This window comes from Telopea speciosissima, chromosome 3 (genome assembly GCF_018873765.1).
Source record: "Telopea speciosissima isolate NSW1024214 ecotype Mountain lineage chromosome 3, Tspe_v1, whole genome shotgun sequence".
Lineage (NCBI taxonomy): Eukaryota > Viridiplantae > Streptophyta > Magnoliopsida > Proteales > Proteaceae > Telopea > Telopea speciosissima.
Window position 1 is genome coordinate 72,121,980 of NC_057918.1, and position 16,658 is coordinate 72,138,637.

At 42.0% G+C, this 16,658-nt stretch overlaps 1 protein-coding gene across 1 annotated transcript in view; it reads right to left on the reverse strand.

Annotated features, from left to right (window-relative positions):
* Nucleotides 1-14,270, reverse strand: part of LOC122656377 (probable BOI-related E3 ubiquitin-protein ligase 3) — a 49,482-nt gene extending 35,212 nt beyond the window's left edge. Inside the window, exons 1-2 of the mRNA XM_043850868.1 lie at nucleotides 14,117-14,270; nucleotides 13,764-14,009 (exon numbers count right to left, since the gene is read on the reverse strand). Of these exons, the coding sequence (XP_043706803.1) occupies nucleotides 13,764-14,009; nucleotides 14,117-14,191 (321 nt within the window). The 5' untranslated portion in view covers nucleotides 14,192-14,270. The remainder of the gene's footprint in view (nucleotides 1-13,763; nucleotides 14,010-14,116) is intronic.
* Between the last annotated feature and the right edge of the window lie 2,388 nt (nucleotides 14,271-16,658).

A 16,658-nucleotide genomic window follows, 5' to 3' on the forward strand; every position in this document is an offset into this window, starting at 1 on the left:
GGAGGGGCTGGAAGGAGAAAAGAGGGGGGGGGGAATGTACAAAGACAGAGAGAGAGAGGGGGGGGGGAGAAGGAAACCAGAGTCAAGTCCTCCTTAAACTAGAAGGGGACTGCAACATACTACTATCCAGACCCCAGGTAACAACAATGTGCCTGTTCCTTGGGGTATCCATGAGGGACCGGTGAGGAATAGTGTTGATCTTAGAAAAAACTTCGAAGGAGATGTCTTTCCAAATCAAGTCGAAAGATCTAGATTTGGAAGTCCATCTCCTAAGATTCCTCTCCATCCAAAAAAGATGGACAACAAAGCCAAAAACAAGCTTGCCAATCTGGAAAAGTTAGTTGTCAAATAAGTAGGTAACGGGTTAACTACTTTCTTTTGGTACGATAAGTGGATCCCCCATCTGTCAGGTAATCTTTTTTCTTTACATCCACATAATTTTTCCCTCCCTAATAAGACAGCTATGGTACGGTCTTTTCTCAATTGGGATCCTTGTGTTATTTCCCAGTTTAAGCCTGAAATACAACAGTACTTGTTAAAATTCCGGGACTCTATTCTGGGCTCTGTCAGGGAAGACCGTTGGTCTTGCATTAAAGCCAAGAATGGCATTCTCACAACCCAAATTGCAGCCCGGTCTCTTGATTCGACCTTTTGTGCTAATACATGTGGTTCTGACTTCGCTTGGTGGAAATTCTTTTGGAAAATTCCCATTCATCCGAAATTTAAGATTTTCACTTGGCGATTACTCAATGCTGGATTACATACCAAGACTACCCTTTCAAAATGGATCCAGATTGATTTGACCTGTACTTTTTGCGGTACTGGTACTGAATCTTTACAACATCTGTGTTTTCATTGTGATTGGGTCAAACATGTTTGGGCAGGAGGCCCTTTGGGATTAAGAACTGAACATTTGGAATTGGATAATCCTATAACTGTATGTAGGTTTTTCTTTATCTCGTTTAAAACTGACAAGGCTATGCTACGTTGGATTTTTAGTGTGTTTTGTATCACTTGGTATTTTATTTGGGCTGCTAGGAATAAGGCAGTCCCGGCCCTACCGAAACTTGATCCTGGCTGGGTTGTGGGTATGCTGAACAGATGGCTCTCTGAACTCCATATTTCCCCTCCCACCATTTCCCTGGATGTTTTTGATAATACTCCTCAAGTTGCTATGTTGGGGTTTCCTCATCCTCTGCCAACGATTAACTCTACTGTGTTGATCTGTGCAGGATTTACTAATTCAGGATTGACGACTGCAGGATGGGCTTATGTGTTTTTGATGCATGGTAGACTTAAGTTTTTTGATACAGGAACTATTTCTAGTACTAAAGATTTAGTATCTGTTCTTTTTGCGATCCGCAAAGGCTATGATCGAGTGCTGGACTTGGGGTTGACTGTCAAGGAAATCTTGATAGACAATGATAAAGTGCCGGAATTGCTGCCTTTTCCAACCCGATGTGCTTGGCTGCTACTTTGGTTTAAAAAGTTGTTGTTTCTATCTAGGCGTACTCAGGATGTAGTATATAAAAGGGTAGATGACGATATGTGCAGGGCTTTAGTTAAAAATATGGCTCGTAATGCTTGTTTAGGTGTCAATGGACAGTTTGTATGAGGTCTTTGGTGTATACTGTTTTTCTTTATCATCAAAAAAAAAAAAAAAAAAACAACACAAATCCTCACCTTTTCCAAAACGAAATAAAAGGGTTTCTAAAAATGAAAAGAAAATCTCCTTTTCTTCTGTCTTCTCTCTCTGTTTTCTAGCTTTTCTCCAGAACGAAGAGAAGAAAAAATCTGAAAAATGAGAATCCCCCCTCCACGTTTTAGGTTTTGCTTTACATATATATTTTTTGTTTTTTTGTCTTTCTTGCTTCTTTTTTATTTCTGTTTCCCCGAATCACCCCTTTAAGTATCTAAATCTCTTCTTTTTTCTTTTTTTTAAAACTTTTTAGCTTTTGATTCTTCTTCCCAAACTACCCCTCCTTTCTTAAAAACGGTTTACCCTTCTAATTGGATTCTTCTTTATTAAAGTTGGTTTTCTGTTTTTTTTTTAATTCCTAAAGTACCCTTTTAATTGGATATTTCTCTATTAAAATTGATTTTCTCTTTTTAATTCTTAAGATACCCTTCTAATTGGTCTCGGTTTATATAAAAAAGAAATTGGTTTGGGCATCAGACCGGTTTGGATATGGGCTGACTCGGCCTAGACTGGTTAGGCTTTGGACTGGTTCCATTTTGTATTAACTTTTGATCCCCTGGATCTTTTATTTATTTATTTATTTTTACTATTTTGCAAGCAAATTTTGAGTGTCTACACACCCTTACCTTCTTATGGTAATTTGGGCCATGAAAGTGGGCCCACAAGACTTAACTTAAACAAATAATGAGTTTTACTATTCTAACTTAAATCAAACAAACCTTAAGGGCTAATATGTTATGACTTAAGGTAGACCCAAACATGTCATAACTAGATGGACTTAATAGATTATGACCTGGGCCAAACAAGCCCTAAAATCCATTTAAACCTAAGAGACTATTTTATGTTTAGGGGCACCTAAACAAACAAGACCTAACGCCCTTTTGGTCTTTAAGAGATAAAACATAACCTCATATTCTCTTATCTCTTTCCCTCCAAACATACCGTGGAGGAGAAGAGACAAGAAAGAAGAAGAAGTAGAAGCAGGGAGAGGAATGAGAGAGGAAGGGAAGAAGATGCAAGGCATGCCAAGAAGGCTGGCTGCCCTACCTCTCTTCCTCTTGCTGTCCGGACAAGGATTGAAGAAAAGAAGAAAAAGGGAAGAGAAGGAGGAAGAGGAGGTGGATCTTCAAGGCTGACTAGGGCTGAAATTAGAGCTCCACTCACCAAGGTAAGCTCTAACCCTTGGTACATCTCTCTTTTCCATTTTCTATTCTTGATTTCAGTAGATTCCTTGAGCTTGAGCTAACCTAGGGTTCCAGTTGGGACTCAAGGTGAGGCTTGACCCTTTAAGGGAGTTCTAATGGTAATGACCAAACCCTAGTTAAGGTTTCCATAAGCTGCCTTGCAGCCATGGTTGCTGATCCTTTGGTTTTGAACTATCAAACCCTACCCTTAGACCAATGGAGCCAAACCCTTATGTGATCTTGGATCCATGAGGTAAGCCTAGGTTCTAGTGCCCTAGGAAGACCTAAGACACCCCTCCATGACTCTGAGTGCCATGTCAACTCCAGGTTCCAAGCTGGAGGGAAAACCCTAAGAAATCTCAGAATGGATAATCCCAGTGACTGGACCTGAACGGATGAAGGAACGGGATGGCACTATTGCCTCTGCCCGCGGGTCCATTTCCTCTTGGGAATGTCTCAGGGATCGAACGGATGCAAGGACGGATTTAGATGGCGCTTCCATCTGTGGATCCGCTTGCTCTCAGGTGTGTCTCACAAATCGAACGGATGTATGAACGGATCCAAGTAGAAGTTCCGTTCGTGGATCCATCCCTTGTGTTTTGACCTATTGGCCTGAATGAAGTCAGGAATGGACTCACCCTGTTGCTTCCGTCCGTAAGTCCGTTCGTGTTGTCTTGGTTGAAACTTAGTTAACTTTGGGGACATAACATGGGACCCCTCCTTACATCTTTTAATGATTGCTTTTGTATTTCTAGGCTACCCAACTCAATGAATAGCTGGTGCACCAGTGAGATTCATGTCAACCACTCCGGGTGACACCCGAGTTCGGTGAGTGGGTTTTGGGTGATTTTGTTGGGCATGAATATATATATTAAGCAATCATTACCATGCTATTATATAAAATACAAGCATTGTGCGCATTGCATTATTTATCTCAAATGTAAACTGTTAAGAATGTGATGTGATATTATTCTCACCTTTGTATCGGGTTACGGTGCCGGGTGTACTGGTACCGGAACCCCAAATTTAATTATGAAACTTGTTAATTGTCATCCTGATCTGTATGCGTTGTGCCATGCTGGTACCCGGGTACTAGATGGAATGGGACGTTGATGCACCCGGAATACCTCTCGGGACGATAGGACTTGCATATAGTATATCTGTGGCTAGGATTCTTGTTCCCTTATGCTATGACCCTTGTTAACAGGGGTTTATGTGTTGGATAGTCTGAGCACTTGTTGCCTGTGGAGGTGAGAGAGGCCAGGTCAGGGGTAGTGATGGCTATCGGGGTTTGACATTGGGTGGTCTAATGGCTTCTACCGGCGTAGGCTCCCATGTGATAACTGAGGTTTCATTGGGGCCATAAGTTAAGTGACCCTCAGTGTCTCTCGAGTTATCACAGTAGCATACACTTAACTTAGAATTTGTGTGCTAGGTGGAAAATGAATCTAACATTAGCATGCATCATAATTGCTTGAAATTGTGTGTTTGTGTGTATGTGCATTCCCCTTTGCTCTCTTACTAGCTTGTGGAGCTAACCCCGTTGGGCAACCCCTTTTTACTTGATATGCAGGTAGTCTTTTGATGCGCACTTATGGATGCGAATCAAGTGGAGCTGGTGGTTGAGACTTGGATGTCGATATACACCCAAGATTGATGCCCTAGTGGCGTGATTATTTATTTATTTCAGTATTCATCTTCATTCATGTATAAACTTTATGTTTAACTATAAGGAGAGAAATGAATGGTTACGAGCTATTGAAATTGTATTACGTGTACTATTAGAGAACCGATGCTCTATATTCACATGATTTAATTAAATTTCGCTTCCGCTAACTCTGTAATTAGAACGATTTATTCCATTGGGTACGTTCCCTATTGTTATCATGACTTGATGACAGGGTAGACTGTGGCTTGGGACACTGTATCTATGATCCTGGTAGGTAGTGGGATGACACTTGTCATCCCAATCACCCCTTTTATTGTAAATTATATTTCATTGGGATGGGGGCGTGATAGAGTGGTAGCAGAGCAACGATGCTCTACACTGACCACAGTCTGACGTAACTTCTTGATTTATTCTCCACAATTAGGTTTTAAATTAAAAACCTCAAGAGCATAAATAATTGTGTGCAGACATTTGGTGAAATGAGAACCTAGAAGATAATAGGCAAACATGGAACTTAGGACTTGAAACATAGACTGTTAAGTAATAACCAAGTTAATGTTTTGTTGGGTCCTAAGTAAGTAATAGATGGTCAATCACATATTGAGAATTCACAATAATCAATGATAAATCAAATACAACCAACCCAAAATTATCAACAATAATCTAAATGAGGGAAATAGATAAATATATAAACATATACATATATATAAAACCAAGTTCAACCACCAGATTGTTCTAAATTCTTGCTTGGGAGTGATTGTGACCCTCCCAACTCAAAAATATAGTTCCATACATCCACCATTTCCAAAGTTCCCAAACTAACTGGAAAAAAAAGAAGAGAAAAGCAAGGAAATAAAGGAAAGTTAAAAGGAAATAGTTCTGACAACATCCATCTGAAGACAAGTAAAGAAAAGACTGATCAAAATAACTTTAAATTTTTTGAGAGAGAGAAATGGGCTAATCCTCCGCGCCATCGCCACCACCGCGGCCGAGAAAGGTGTTGATGTTGCTCCATCCTTTCTCTATGCCCTCGAGACACCGACCCTTAGAAGAGAACTGTTTCTTGACATCTTCAAAGCTTTCCATCATCCTTAGGTTCATCCGCCTGATGGCCAAGAGGATATCACTCCCACTTTCCTCTCGAGCACTAGAGGTCCTTGCAGCAAATGGTCCGGAGCCCATGAACTCAATATCATCATCATCATCGTCGTCGATCTCTCTGGGTCCTTGACCCTCACCATATCTGACCTGCTCCCCAGAACTGTCATGGTCACAATACAACCCCATCCTCTGTATGACATTAAACCCAAAAGGCCCCTCAGAGCTTGTTTCCTTGGGCTCTTTATCGAGGTCTATTCCAAAATACAGAAAGATCCGGGTGAGCAGTCTACCATATGGCAAAGTGTTCTTGCGGGAAGGAATTATCATCGCATGGGCCATATGCTGGATGATCACATATGGGAGGAAAATGTGTTGGCCAGTGTAAAGGGAGTATGCTAGTGTTGCTGCCATCAAAGGAGGTTGAATGTTGTGTGCTTTGGAAGGAGCCAAATTGGTCTTGTCTATGAATATGAGAACCCGCTGAGAAGGAAGAAACCTTGAAAGATCTTTAGTTTCATCAGACTTGTTATTTATGAGTGTCTTGAACAATTTCTGATTGTCTGCTGGGGACAAACACCTGTTGGGATCACTGCCAGGGGCATGATATGATAGACCCTGTCTCCCTCTGCAGAACATCTAGAAGGATCCCCAACTCCACCTTGTTGAAAGCAATGGTGCCCCCCTTCACGAAATAGGTTAGCTTGGTTCCCTCCTCATCCTCCTTGACCAACACCAAATTTGAGCAAAATTCCCTGACTAGTGTGGGGTAGTAAAAGTTCGGATGAGTTAACATGCTACTCCAGTTCAGTCGGCTAAATCTGGTGCCCACCTTGTAAGCAAGTAACTCTTCTACCACCATGTCCCTCTCCACCAAGATTTTCCTGTTGTGGAGGTGCTCTCGAAAGATTCCCTCAGTCTTTGTTGATATGAACCTCCCCACATTGTAGGCGGTAGGAGCAACTGTCTCTATGGCTAGTTTCTTTTTCCTTTTTGGAGCCATGAGTATTTTTCTACACACAAAACACCACCCTAAAAGACAACAATAGTGAGCCAAACTGGAATAAATGAGATATGATTAGCAAATAAAATTATGGAAGCAAAATGCTTATGTGGTGTGGAAATTGTTAGATGAGAAGGTTACACAATGAGAAAATAAGACATGATTACCATTGGAAATATGATTAAATTAAGGGAAAAAGAGACAAGATTTATATAAATATACAAATCCATATGAGAACACTATAGCATGAGCATGAAGGGACGAGATCAATATGAGCAACCTATGCTTTTGGCTATTTTACATTCCCTAATCAATACCAAACAATCAAGTGATTGAATGAAAGACCCCAACAAGAGACAAGGAATTATTCATGATAGAGAAGAAGGAGATGAATTTTAAAGGTTTCACTAACAAACCCATGAACAAGGAAATATGCTTGACGATATGTCAGGGGAATTATTATCTATGAAATTTTAGGGCATATAATGAGTTAGGCATGCCTTTGAAGAGTTTTCCCAAAGTATTGAAGATTTGAGAATTTTACCCCAACCAAAACCTAGAAACAATTCAAGTAATTCAACTAGGCATGGCAAACATGACAACCAATCTCTAAAATCCTTAGAAAGACTTTTAAATTCAATAAAAGACACAATATACATAAAAAAAAAACCCACTAACATAGTGCCATTGATCGATTAGGGCAAGGATCGATAAAAAACCCTAGTCTCAATCGATTTTGGCATCGTTTTGGTTTGTACATGACTAGGAAAATACAATCAAAAGCAAAATACAATGGCAAACTTGAGATGTTATCCTTAATCCATGGAAAAGGGGGAAAAGATGAAGAGACACAAGCAAAAACCCTAGAAATGGAAAGGAAGAGAAAATGGAAGGGAGAAATGGGGAGAAAACCTTACCTTGAGAAAGTGGAGGAGATTGATCTTAGGGCTTGGATCGCCAAAAACCACCAAAGAGGGGCAAGGAATGCTTGGACGGAAGATCCTTGGAGAGCCTTTTCCCCTACGGTTGTGTCCCTCTCTTTTGGAGCCAAAATGAGTTTGAAAACTCGTGGCTTTGTTTTTATAAAATTCTACGAATGGATGCACGAATGGATCCTCCATCGTGAATCCGCAACAAATTATAAATTTTCATTCTTAGAACTACGCGTAACATCGAACGGATCCACCCTCGTGAGTCCGTCCGAAGATCCGATCGCCTTAGTATTTTGGAAAACCTATTATTCTGAGAACGGACGAACGAACGGATTCACATTCCCCATCCGTCCGTTAGTCTGTCCTTCCTATTTTGCGATGGAGCCACGAACGGACTCATAGCAATGGATTCCGCCTATGAGTCCCTCTATTTTATTTTAGGATTTTAAGCCCAAATTTTTTAGACCTTTTGGCCACATCTATATGTGATGATTATGTACCTAAACCCTAGTTTTAATACCCATGTTGTTTGACCCATTAGTGATTATTGCTTAATCTAATGGTAAGCTACAATGTCTAACTATTAGGGCCTATGCTAGTCGGGCCAGACAATAAGAAATGGCAAGAGCTAGTACATGTTGTGGCTCCCCTCCTTTGTGAGAGAAGAAGAGTTACCCTTGAAGACGAAAATCCTAAGCCCCGTGAGTGATTGAGCTTAAAGCAGTTAGTAGGACCAAATTTATATGGAGTGGAAACCTTAATAAGAGTACCAAATGCAAATTTTGTGTCCCGACAGAGCAAAAAGAGTGAAGACCTAATGTCAAGCTTATTACCCTAGACAACTTAGTCTGAACGACTAATGGAGACCTTGTACAAGTGCAAGTCGTTTACGACATCTCACAGGCTAGTGACAACCCTAGTTGGAATTTTGCTTGGTTTATCCAAACCTTGTTTAGACTCATAGATGGAGTCTCAGGTCGTGTTCAGACTTCCAAAAGACCTAGTATATTGTACCTAAGAACTTCTTGTTCTTGTGAATTTACCTAGGTGACAGGTACATCCTTAAGGATATGAATGTAATTATTGAACTTATACTTATGTATATGTGTGAATTTAAAATAAAAATAAATATACATATCCCTTAAATTTTAAAGTGTGTGGCTAGAATGATTTCTCCAGCACTATAAATGTGACCTTGCCTCGACCCTACTATGTTAGCTAGTTTGAGCCCCGACCTTGGTTTAGTTGATTGTAGGTTAATGGGTAATGTAATTAGTAATGACCAGGTAGGTAATAGTTAAGGTTTGCTTAAAAGATCTGGGTTAGGCCAAAACTAATAAAAGATCATTTGGTTCTCGAAAGAGGACCATTGTAGACTATCTCTGATAGGCTGACCGGGTTATAAATTATAAGGTGGTGAAGGCTGAAACTAATGGATGTAACAAGACCTTCTCCAACAACAAATATGAATGGGGTAACGGATCACCAAATGCATTCCCTCCGTACTGGGAGTGAACAATAGAAGATCCCATCAATATTCCAAATCATTCTAAAGTTGGGTTAGGTAATGAGATAACCCGAAGTGAAAGCATTCAGAATATGAACCCTATTATTGAGGACTATACAAGGTTAAATCCTATAACTCAAGGATAATAGAATATAATACCGACTTGATCTGGAAGATCTGAGGGACCTTCTGTTCCTTGTAACTTAACCTAGTATTTGAAGCCCTATTTCCTTTGGGATATTGTAATCATCGGTCCTTAATCCAATGGAGCTCAGGGTTACTATGAATCTCACCTCCAGTGGTAATGTGACCCTATATGGAAGAGGAATTGTAAAACCTTACTTGTCGTGCCATATAGGCACTGCCCCACCTTGATCGGATCTTTGACTTAGTCCGTGTAGTGGGTAATTAAAGGTGTTGTTATTTAATAGTCCTTACCCATCGAGACCCCTAGACGCGTCAAATTTCGGGGATGAAATTTTTTAATAAGGTTGGGGGGGATGTTACACCCACACCCGAAATATATCCTAATACCTTGGGTCAAATTAGACTTTACCAACGGGTAATGCCACAGTAGCAATAGTTAACACCAGTTACCTTGAACTTAAATTACTATTATAAGTGCCCCCTTGAAGTCCTAGAAGTACGGGTCAAAGCCCCGTAACTTTCTTTGAGGTTTGGGCCTTGACAACAGCAACAAAGTCACGAACGGACTCACTTGACTGGTTTCGCTTGTGGATCCGCCCGTGTTGTTACTTGCCCTTTTAATTTATTTTTCTATGGGACCCACGTCCCCATGTCTCAGACACCATAACTAGATCCCCGAACGAGATGGACTCCCACCCTTACCTTCTTATGGCAATTGGGCCATGAAAGTGGGCCCACAAGACTTAACTTAAACAAATAATGAGTTTTACTATTCTAACTTAAACCAAACAAACTTTAAGGACTAATATGTCTTATAAGACGTAGGATAGACCCAAACATGTCCTAACTAGATGGATTTAATAGGTTATGACCTGGGCCAAACAAGTCCTAAAACCCATTTAAACCTAAGAGATAATTTTGTGTTTAGGGGCACCTAAACAAATACGACCTAAGGCCCTTTTGGTCTTTAAGATATTAAAAATAACCTCATATTCTCTTATCTCTTCCCCTCTAAACAAACCGTGGAGGAGAAGAGACAAGAAAGAAGAAGAAGTAGAAATAGGGAGAGGAATGAGAGGGGAAGGGAAGAAGATGGAAGGCATGCCAAGAAGGCTGGCTGCCCTACCTCTCCTCCTTTTGCTGTCCGGATAAGGATTGGAGAAAAGAAGAAAAAGGGAAGAGAAGGAGGAAGAGGAGGTGGATCTTCAAGGCTGGCTAGCGCTGGAATTGGAGCTCCACTCACCAAGGTAAGCTCTAACCCATGGTACATCTCTCTTTTCCATTTCTTATTCTTGATTTAAGTAGATTCCTTGAGCTTGAGCTAACCTAGGGTTACATTTGGGACTCAAGGTGAGGCTTGACCCTTTAAGGGAGCTCTAATGGTAATGACCAAACCCTAGTTAAGGTTTTTATAAGCTGCCTTGCAGCCATGGTTGCTGATCCTTTGGTTTTGAACCATCAAACCCTACCCTTGGACAAATGGAGCCAAACCCTTATGTGATCTTGGATCCATGAGGTAAGCCTAGGTTCTAGTGACCCTAGGGAGACCTAAGACACTCCTCCATGACTCTGAGTGCCATGTGAACTCCAGGTTCCAAGCTGGAGGGAAAACCTTAAGAAATCTCGTAAAAGATTTTCGACGGACGCACGAACAGATTCACTGTCGTGGTTCCATCAGTCAGTCCGTCCAATTTAATCCCGGTGACTGGACCTGAACGAATGAAGGAACGGGATGACTCTGTTGCCTCCGCACAAGGGTCTGTTTCCTCTCGAGAATGTCTCAGGGATCGAACGGATGCAAGGATGGATTTAGATGGCGCTTCCGTCCGTGGATCCGCTAGCTCTCGGGTGTGTCTCAGAAATCGAACGGATGTAGGAACGGATCCAAGCAGAAGTTTCGTCCGTGGATCCGTCCCTTGTGTTTTGACTTATTGGCCTAAACGGAGTCAGGGACGGACTCACCCTGTTGCTTCCATTTGTGCTGTCTTGGTTGAAACTTAGTTTTAACTTTGGGGGCATAATATGGGATCCCTCCTTACATCTTTTAATGATTGCTTTTGTATTTCTAGGCTACCCAACTTGATGGATAGTGGTGCACTAGTGAGATTCATGTCAACCACGCCGGGTGACACCCGAGTTCGGTGAGTGGATTTTGGGTGATTTTGTTGGGCCTGAATATATATATATATATATATATTAAGCAATCATTACCATGCTATTATATTAAATTCAAGCATTGTGCGCATTGCATTATTTATCTCAAATGTAAACTGTTAAGAATGTGATGTGATATTATTCTCACCTCTGTATCGGGTTATGGTGTCGAGTGTACCGATATCGAAACCCCAGATTTAATTATGAAACTTGTTAATTGTCATCCTGATCTGTATGCGTCGTACCGTGCTGGTACCCGGGTACTAGATGGAATGGGATGTTGATGCACCCGGAATACCTCTTGGGATGATAGGACTTGCATGTAGTATATATGTGGCTAGGATTCTTGTTCCCTTATGCTACGACCCTTGTCAACAGGGGTTTATATGTTGGATAGTTTGAGCACTTATTGCCTGTGGAGGTGAGAGAGGCTAGATCGGGGGTAGTGATGGTTATCGGGGTCTGCTACTGGGTGGCCTGATGGCTTCTATCGGCGTAGGCTCCCGTGTGATAACTAAGGTTTCATTGAGGCGATAAGTTAAATGACCCTCAGTGTCTCCCGAGTTATCACAGTAGCATACACTTGACTTAGAATTTGTGTGCTAGGTGGAAAATGAATCTAACATTAGCATGCATCATAATTGCTTGAAATTGTGTGTTTGTGTGTATGTGCATTCCCCTTTGCTCTCTTACTAGTTTGTGGAGCTAACCCTATTGCACAACCCCTTTTTAGTTGATATGCAGGTAGTCTCTTGATGCACACTTATGGATGCGAATCAAGTGGAGCTGGTGGTTGGGACTTGGATGTCGATGTACACCCAAGATTGGTGCCCTAGTGGTGTGATTATTTATTTATTTTAGTATTCATCTTCATTCATGTATAAACTTTATGTTTAACTATAAGGAGAGAAATGAATGGTTACGAGATATTGAAATTGTATTACGTGTACTATTAGAGAACCGATGCTCTATATTCACATGATTTAATTAAATTTTGCTTCTGCTAACTCTGTAATTGGAGTGATTTATTCCATTGGGTATGTTCCCTGCTGTTATCATGACTTGATGACAGGGTGGACTGTGGCTTGGGACACTGTATCTGTGATCCTGGTAAGTAGTGGGATGACACTTGTCGTCCCAGTCACCCCCTTTATTGTAAATTATATTTCATCGGGATGGGGGTGTGACAGATCTCATATTCTAATGGTGGCCACCCGACACAGCTCTTACCATCCTCTCCATTCCACTCCCTATCTTTCCTTGTCAAGATCGAATCGGTTGGTTAGGTACATACTCTAGCAACTTTTCTGTTTCTTCGGCTTATCATTTAGCCATCAAAGCCAACGGTGTTGCTTCAGACTCAACCTGGTTAAAATTATGGCATCTTCCCACCTCCCTTAAGATCCATCATCTTATTTCGAAAATGCTTTATGGAAAGCTCCCCTTACTGGATCTACTCAACTCTCGCGGCTTTGAACTCAACCCCATTTGTTCGCTCTGTCAAGTTGGAGTGATATCGGCCTCTTACCTCTTCTTTGACTGTCTGGTTATTAAAGCTATGTAGCAGAATGTCAGGCATATCAACTTCTTCTCCAATCAAGATATACGGTCTAACATATTATGTACTACATCTATCTCCAACACTCAAGGTAGAGATGAAAACCTCAAGGCGTCACTGTTTTGTAGCCTTGTATGGTTCATTTGGAATGCATACTGGGATCTCATATTTAGGCAAATCCCTTTCAACCCCAAAGCTATTATACTCGAGCTATCTCTCACTCAAGGGAGCAAATGCAACAGTTCACTCCTCAATCTCACTGGGACACAAGGCTCGTTCGGTGGACTCTGCCTTCTCCTCCAAATGTTAAATTCAATGTTGATGGTGCTAGCAGGGGTAATCTTGGTGTTGCGGGCATAGGGGGTGTCTGCATGCCGTACTCTGCCTCCTTCATTTGTGCCTTTTCGTAAGGAATAGGGTGGAACTATGCACTGGTAGCAGAGGTGTTGGCAATTTGCACAGCCATGACAATAGCTTTACGCAGAGGCTTCACCAACCTTATCATCGAAAGTGATAACTTGACAGTCATTAATATTCTGACCGGTACCACTTGAGTCGGGCCTTGGAGAATCACTCACATTATCGCTGATTGTCAGGCTCTTAGCTTATCCTTTATCCATTTGCCATTTGTTCACTCTTTAAGGGAGGCCAATGCCATGGCAGATTGTTTAGCTTCTCTTGGAGCGTCGACTAGTCTTCTTTGTATTGGCATAACTCCCCCCTTCCCTGTATTACTCTACCCCTATTTTCTGATTTGTCTGGAATGCTTTTCCAGCGTTAATAAAGTTTTTCATAAAAAAAAAAAAAAAAACTTGTTCTAAAGTGTTGCTGAGGGCCATAACCATGGATTCTTTCTCTTTGGGTACCCTCTGCCATGCTTGGTTCTCCATCTCCATCTTTCTCAAGCACTCTTCCAACTCCATTGTTCTTTTAGTCGCTCTTGTAATCTCTTCGTCCTTCTGTCTCAGTAAGCTCACCATCTTTGATTCCATCCTCCTTAGAAGGATAGCCATTTGATGCTTCCTTTGCTCTTGCAGAGCTAATCTGAGTCTCTCATTCTGTTTTTCACCCACCAAGAAAAAAAAAACCAAATCAGAAAGCCAATAAAATTGATCACAAGAAGGAAAAAGGAAGAAACCCATTTTAGATTTATCCGTCCTATTACCTGTAATAAAATATACCAATCACTCTCCAATGCTTGCTTATCAATCTGAGCAGCTAAAGACTCGGAAAACACCATTGACAGAGGGTTACTTTGAGAAGAAGAAGAAGAAACCAGAGGACTATTATCAAAACCGAGATTGTGATTTCCCAATAGATTGATATTTTGTTCTTGCTGTTGAGGATTGAGATATAATAAGAAAACCCACCACTGGAATTCATCCATTCCTGTGTACCGCACAAAGTAAAACCCAAATTCTCCAGAACAACCATCATAACAAAGTTCATTTGTTTTGTTTGTTCAATTTAGTTTTATGAATCTTGGATCTCAAGCTGATCAAAACCAGGAATTGTGGCGGATCTAGCGTGGTGTCTTCTGCAACCTTCGCCAGAGATGGTGTGAAGGCAAAAAACCCTAAATCAATTTAGGGAATTTTCGTTTTGAGGGAGAAGGTCATGAAGGGTAAAACGGGACTTAATCTAGGTCACTGAAGTATAAAGAGTAAAGTTGTTTTTTTTTTTTACTTTCAAAACTAACAATTCTTTAACATCGTGAGTCATCAGGGGTTATACGTAAAAGGTAAAATTAGGAGGGTATTTTGTTATTGTTTCAAATACCAGGGGGTGCATGTAATTTTCTCTTTTTCTTTTTTAAGAGAAGTTCCGTGAATTCTCTGATAGTTATCATAATGTTGGATGATGAAAAGAAAAATACCCCAAATCAAGTTATCAGGTTATCAAGTTATATGACCTCCTCTTTGGCTTTGCTTTCATTGCTAATCGCTCCAATTGCAACTAGAGAGACAAAGAGAACATGTCTATAGAACACTTGTGGGTACACCTTAATTTTTTTTTATTTTTGTTGAATTCTAAAGTATGAGGGTTTTTTTGGACTCACACGGAGGTGGGTTTTAGAGTTTTTACGGTTCAAAGAAGACAAATTTGTAATTTGAAGCGTAGAGTTTTGGTGATTAAAAGTTAGGGTTTTGATTTCAAAGGATCAGAATTTTAAGTTGTTTGAGTTCAGGGGTTTGAAGGGATTTAGGTGTGTGCAGGTGGCGTTGTTGGAAACAGAGAAAACCCTAATTCCATTGGTAATTATTGGGGTTTCGGTGTTTTAGGATTTGTAATTGCAGAAAAAGACTATTGGCAAAAAACAGAGAGAGCGAGAGAGAGAGAGAGAGAGAGAAAAGGTGAGAGACGAACTGATAAGGCATAAAACACGCAACCAATCAGAAGCTACCACATGGCTGAGCTGAGGTCATTCGCGGGAATCGAATCGAGCTCATCGAAAGACCGGGCCGACCCGATCTTCGATAAACCTTACTGCTTGCCCGAGCTCGCCAGACACATCCAAGTGAACCGTACACTGAGCCGAACTAGTACGGGTCCGATGAGGCCGACCTAGTAGGCCGAGCTCTTCGGCCGATCTCTGGCTGCACGGCACGACAGATCAATACTTACCCAAAGATCCCCCATCACGGCTGAGCTGTACGCCCGCCGACCCCATGATCCGAGCCTATGCAGCTCAGCCGCGATTGGAGCACCATAGCGTCGCCAAGCTCACACAGCTAATGATGACCCTCAGATCATACAGGCCGAGGCTGAGCTCCTAAGCTGAGATCTGAGGCTGAGCTCTCCACGAAGGCTACCATAACGCCCCACCGGAGATCACGGTGCCATGTCAGCACCACCCGAGAATCACGGGATAAGAATCGAGTCACGATCTCATCACGATACCGAATCACACTCCCATGAGGACTCTTACCTTAACAAGAGTCCGACCCCGAAAGAAACTCTCCACTCCACTCTGCTCCTCGGGAAGAGCTTTACCAAACAAGGACTCTTACCATATTAGGACTCCTCCAACCGCCTCATCTCCCTCTATAAATACTAAGGTATGGAGCTCTACTGCTCAACTCACTTTTACTAGCTGTTACGTTGTTGCACTGGTGATCTAACTTGAGCATCGGAGAGTCCTAGGCCGGAGCCACACCGACTCTCTTGTGCTCATCACTTGGTCTTTGCAGGCTCATCCGTGGGTGAACCAAGCATCGGAGGTTTCCACATGCAACAGATTTGGCGCCATCTGTGGGAACGACGTCTACAAGCCATCGTCGTTTCTACCAACTTCAAGAGCAACAACAATGGTGCACACAAGATCGGGGCAGTATGGCTTGACTTCCCGTGGGGATGAGCTACAGCCCATTGTGCAGGCGAGGCGATCACCGCCCCCTGAAGCCTCGCGGTAGGGTGTGACCGGAAGACCCCCTCAGGCAGGGGGTGCGCAGCCCAGCACGGGCACCGCGGTCAATCCCATTCCCCCGCCAGAGGGGGGGAATGGCGGTAGTGTGCTAGACACAGCATCAGCTGATCGGGCACAGGTCGAGCCAAACTTGAACGGGCTGAGCCTACTAGCGTCGCCGCCCTTATCGGAGAATTTGGACCCCGAAGCCCCGATAAATAACCAACAAGTTATGGACTTGTAGCTGTAGATGCTCCACACCAACGAGATGCTGCGTACTTTCATGAACCATATGGCCCGG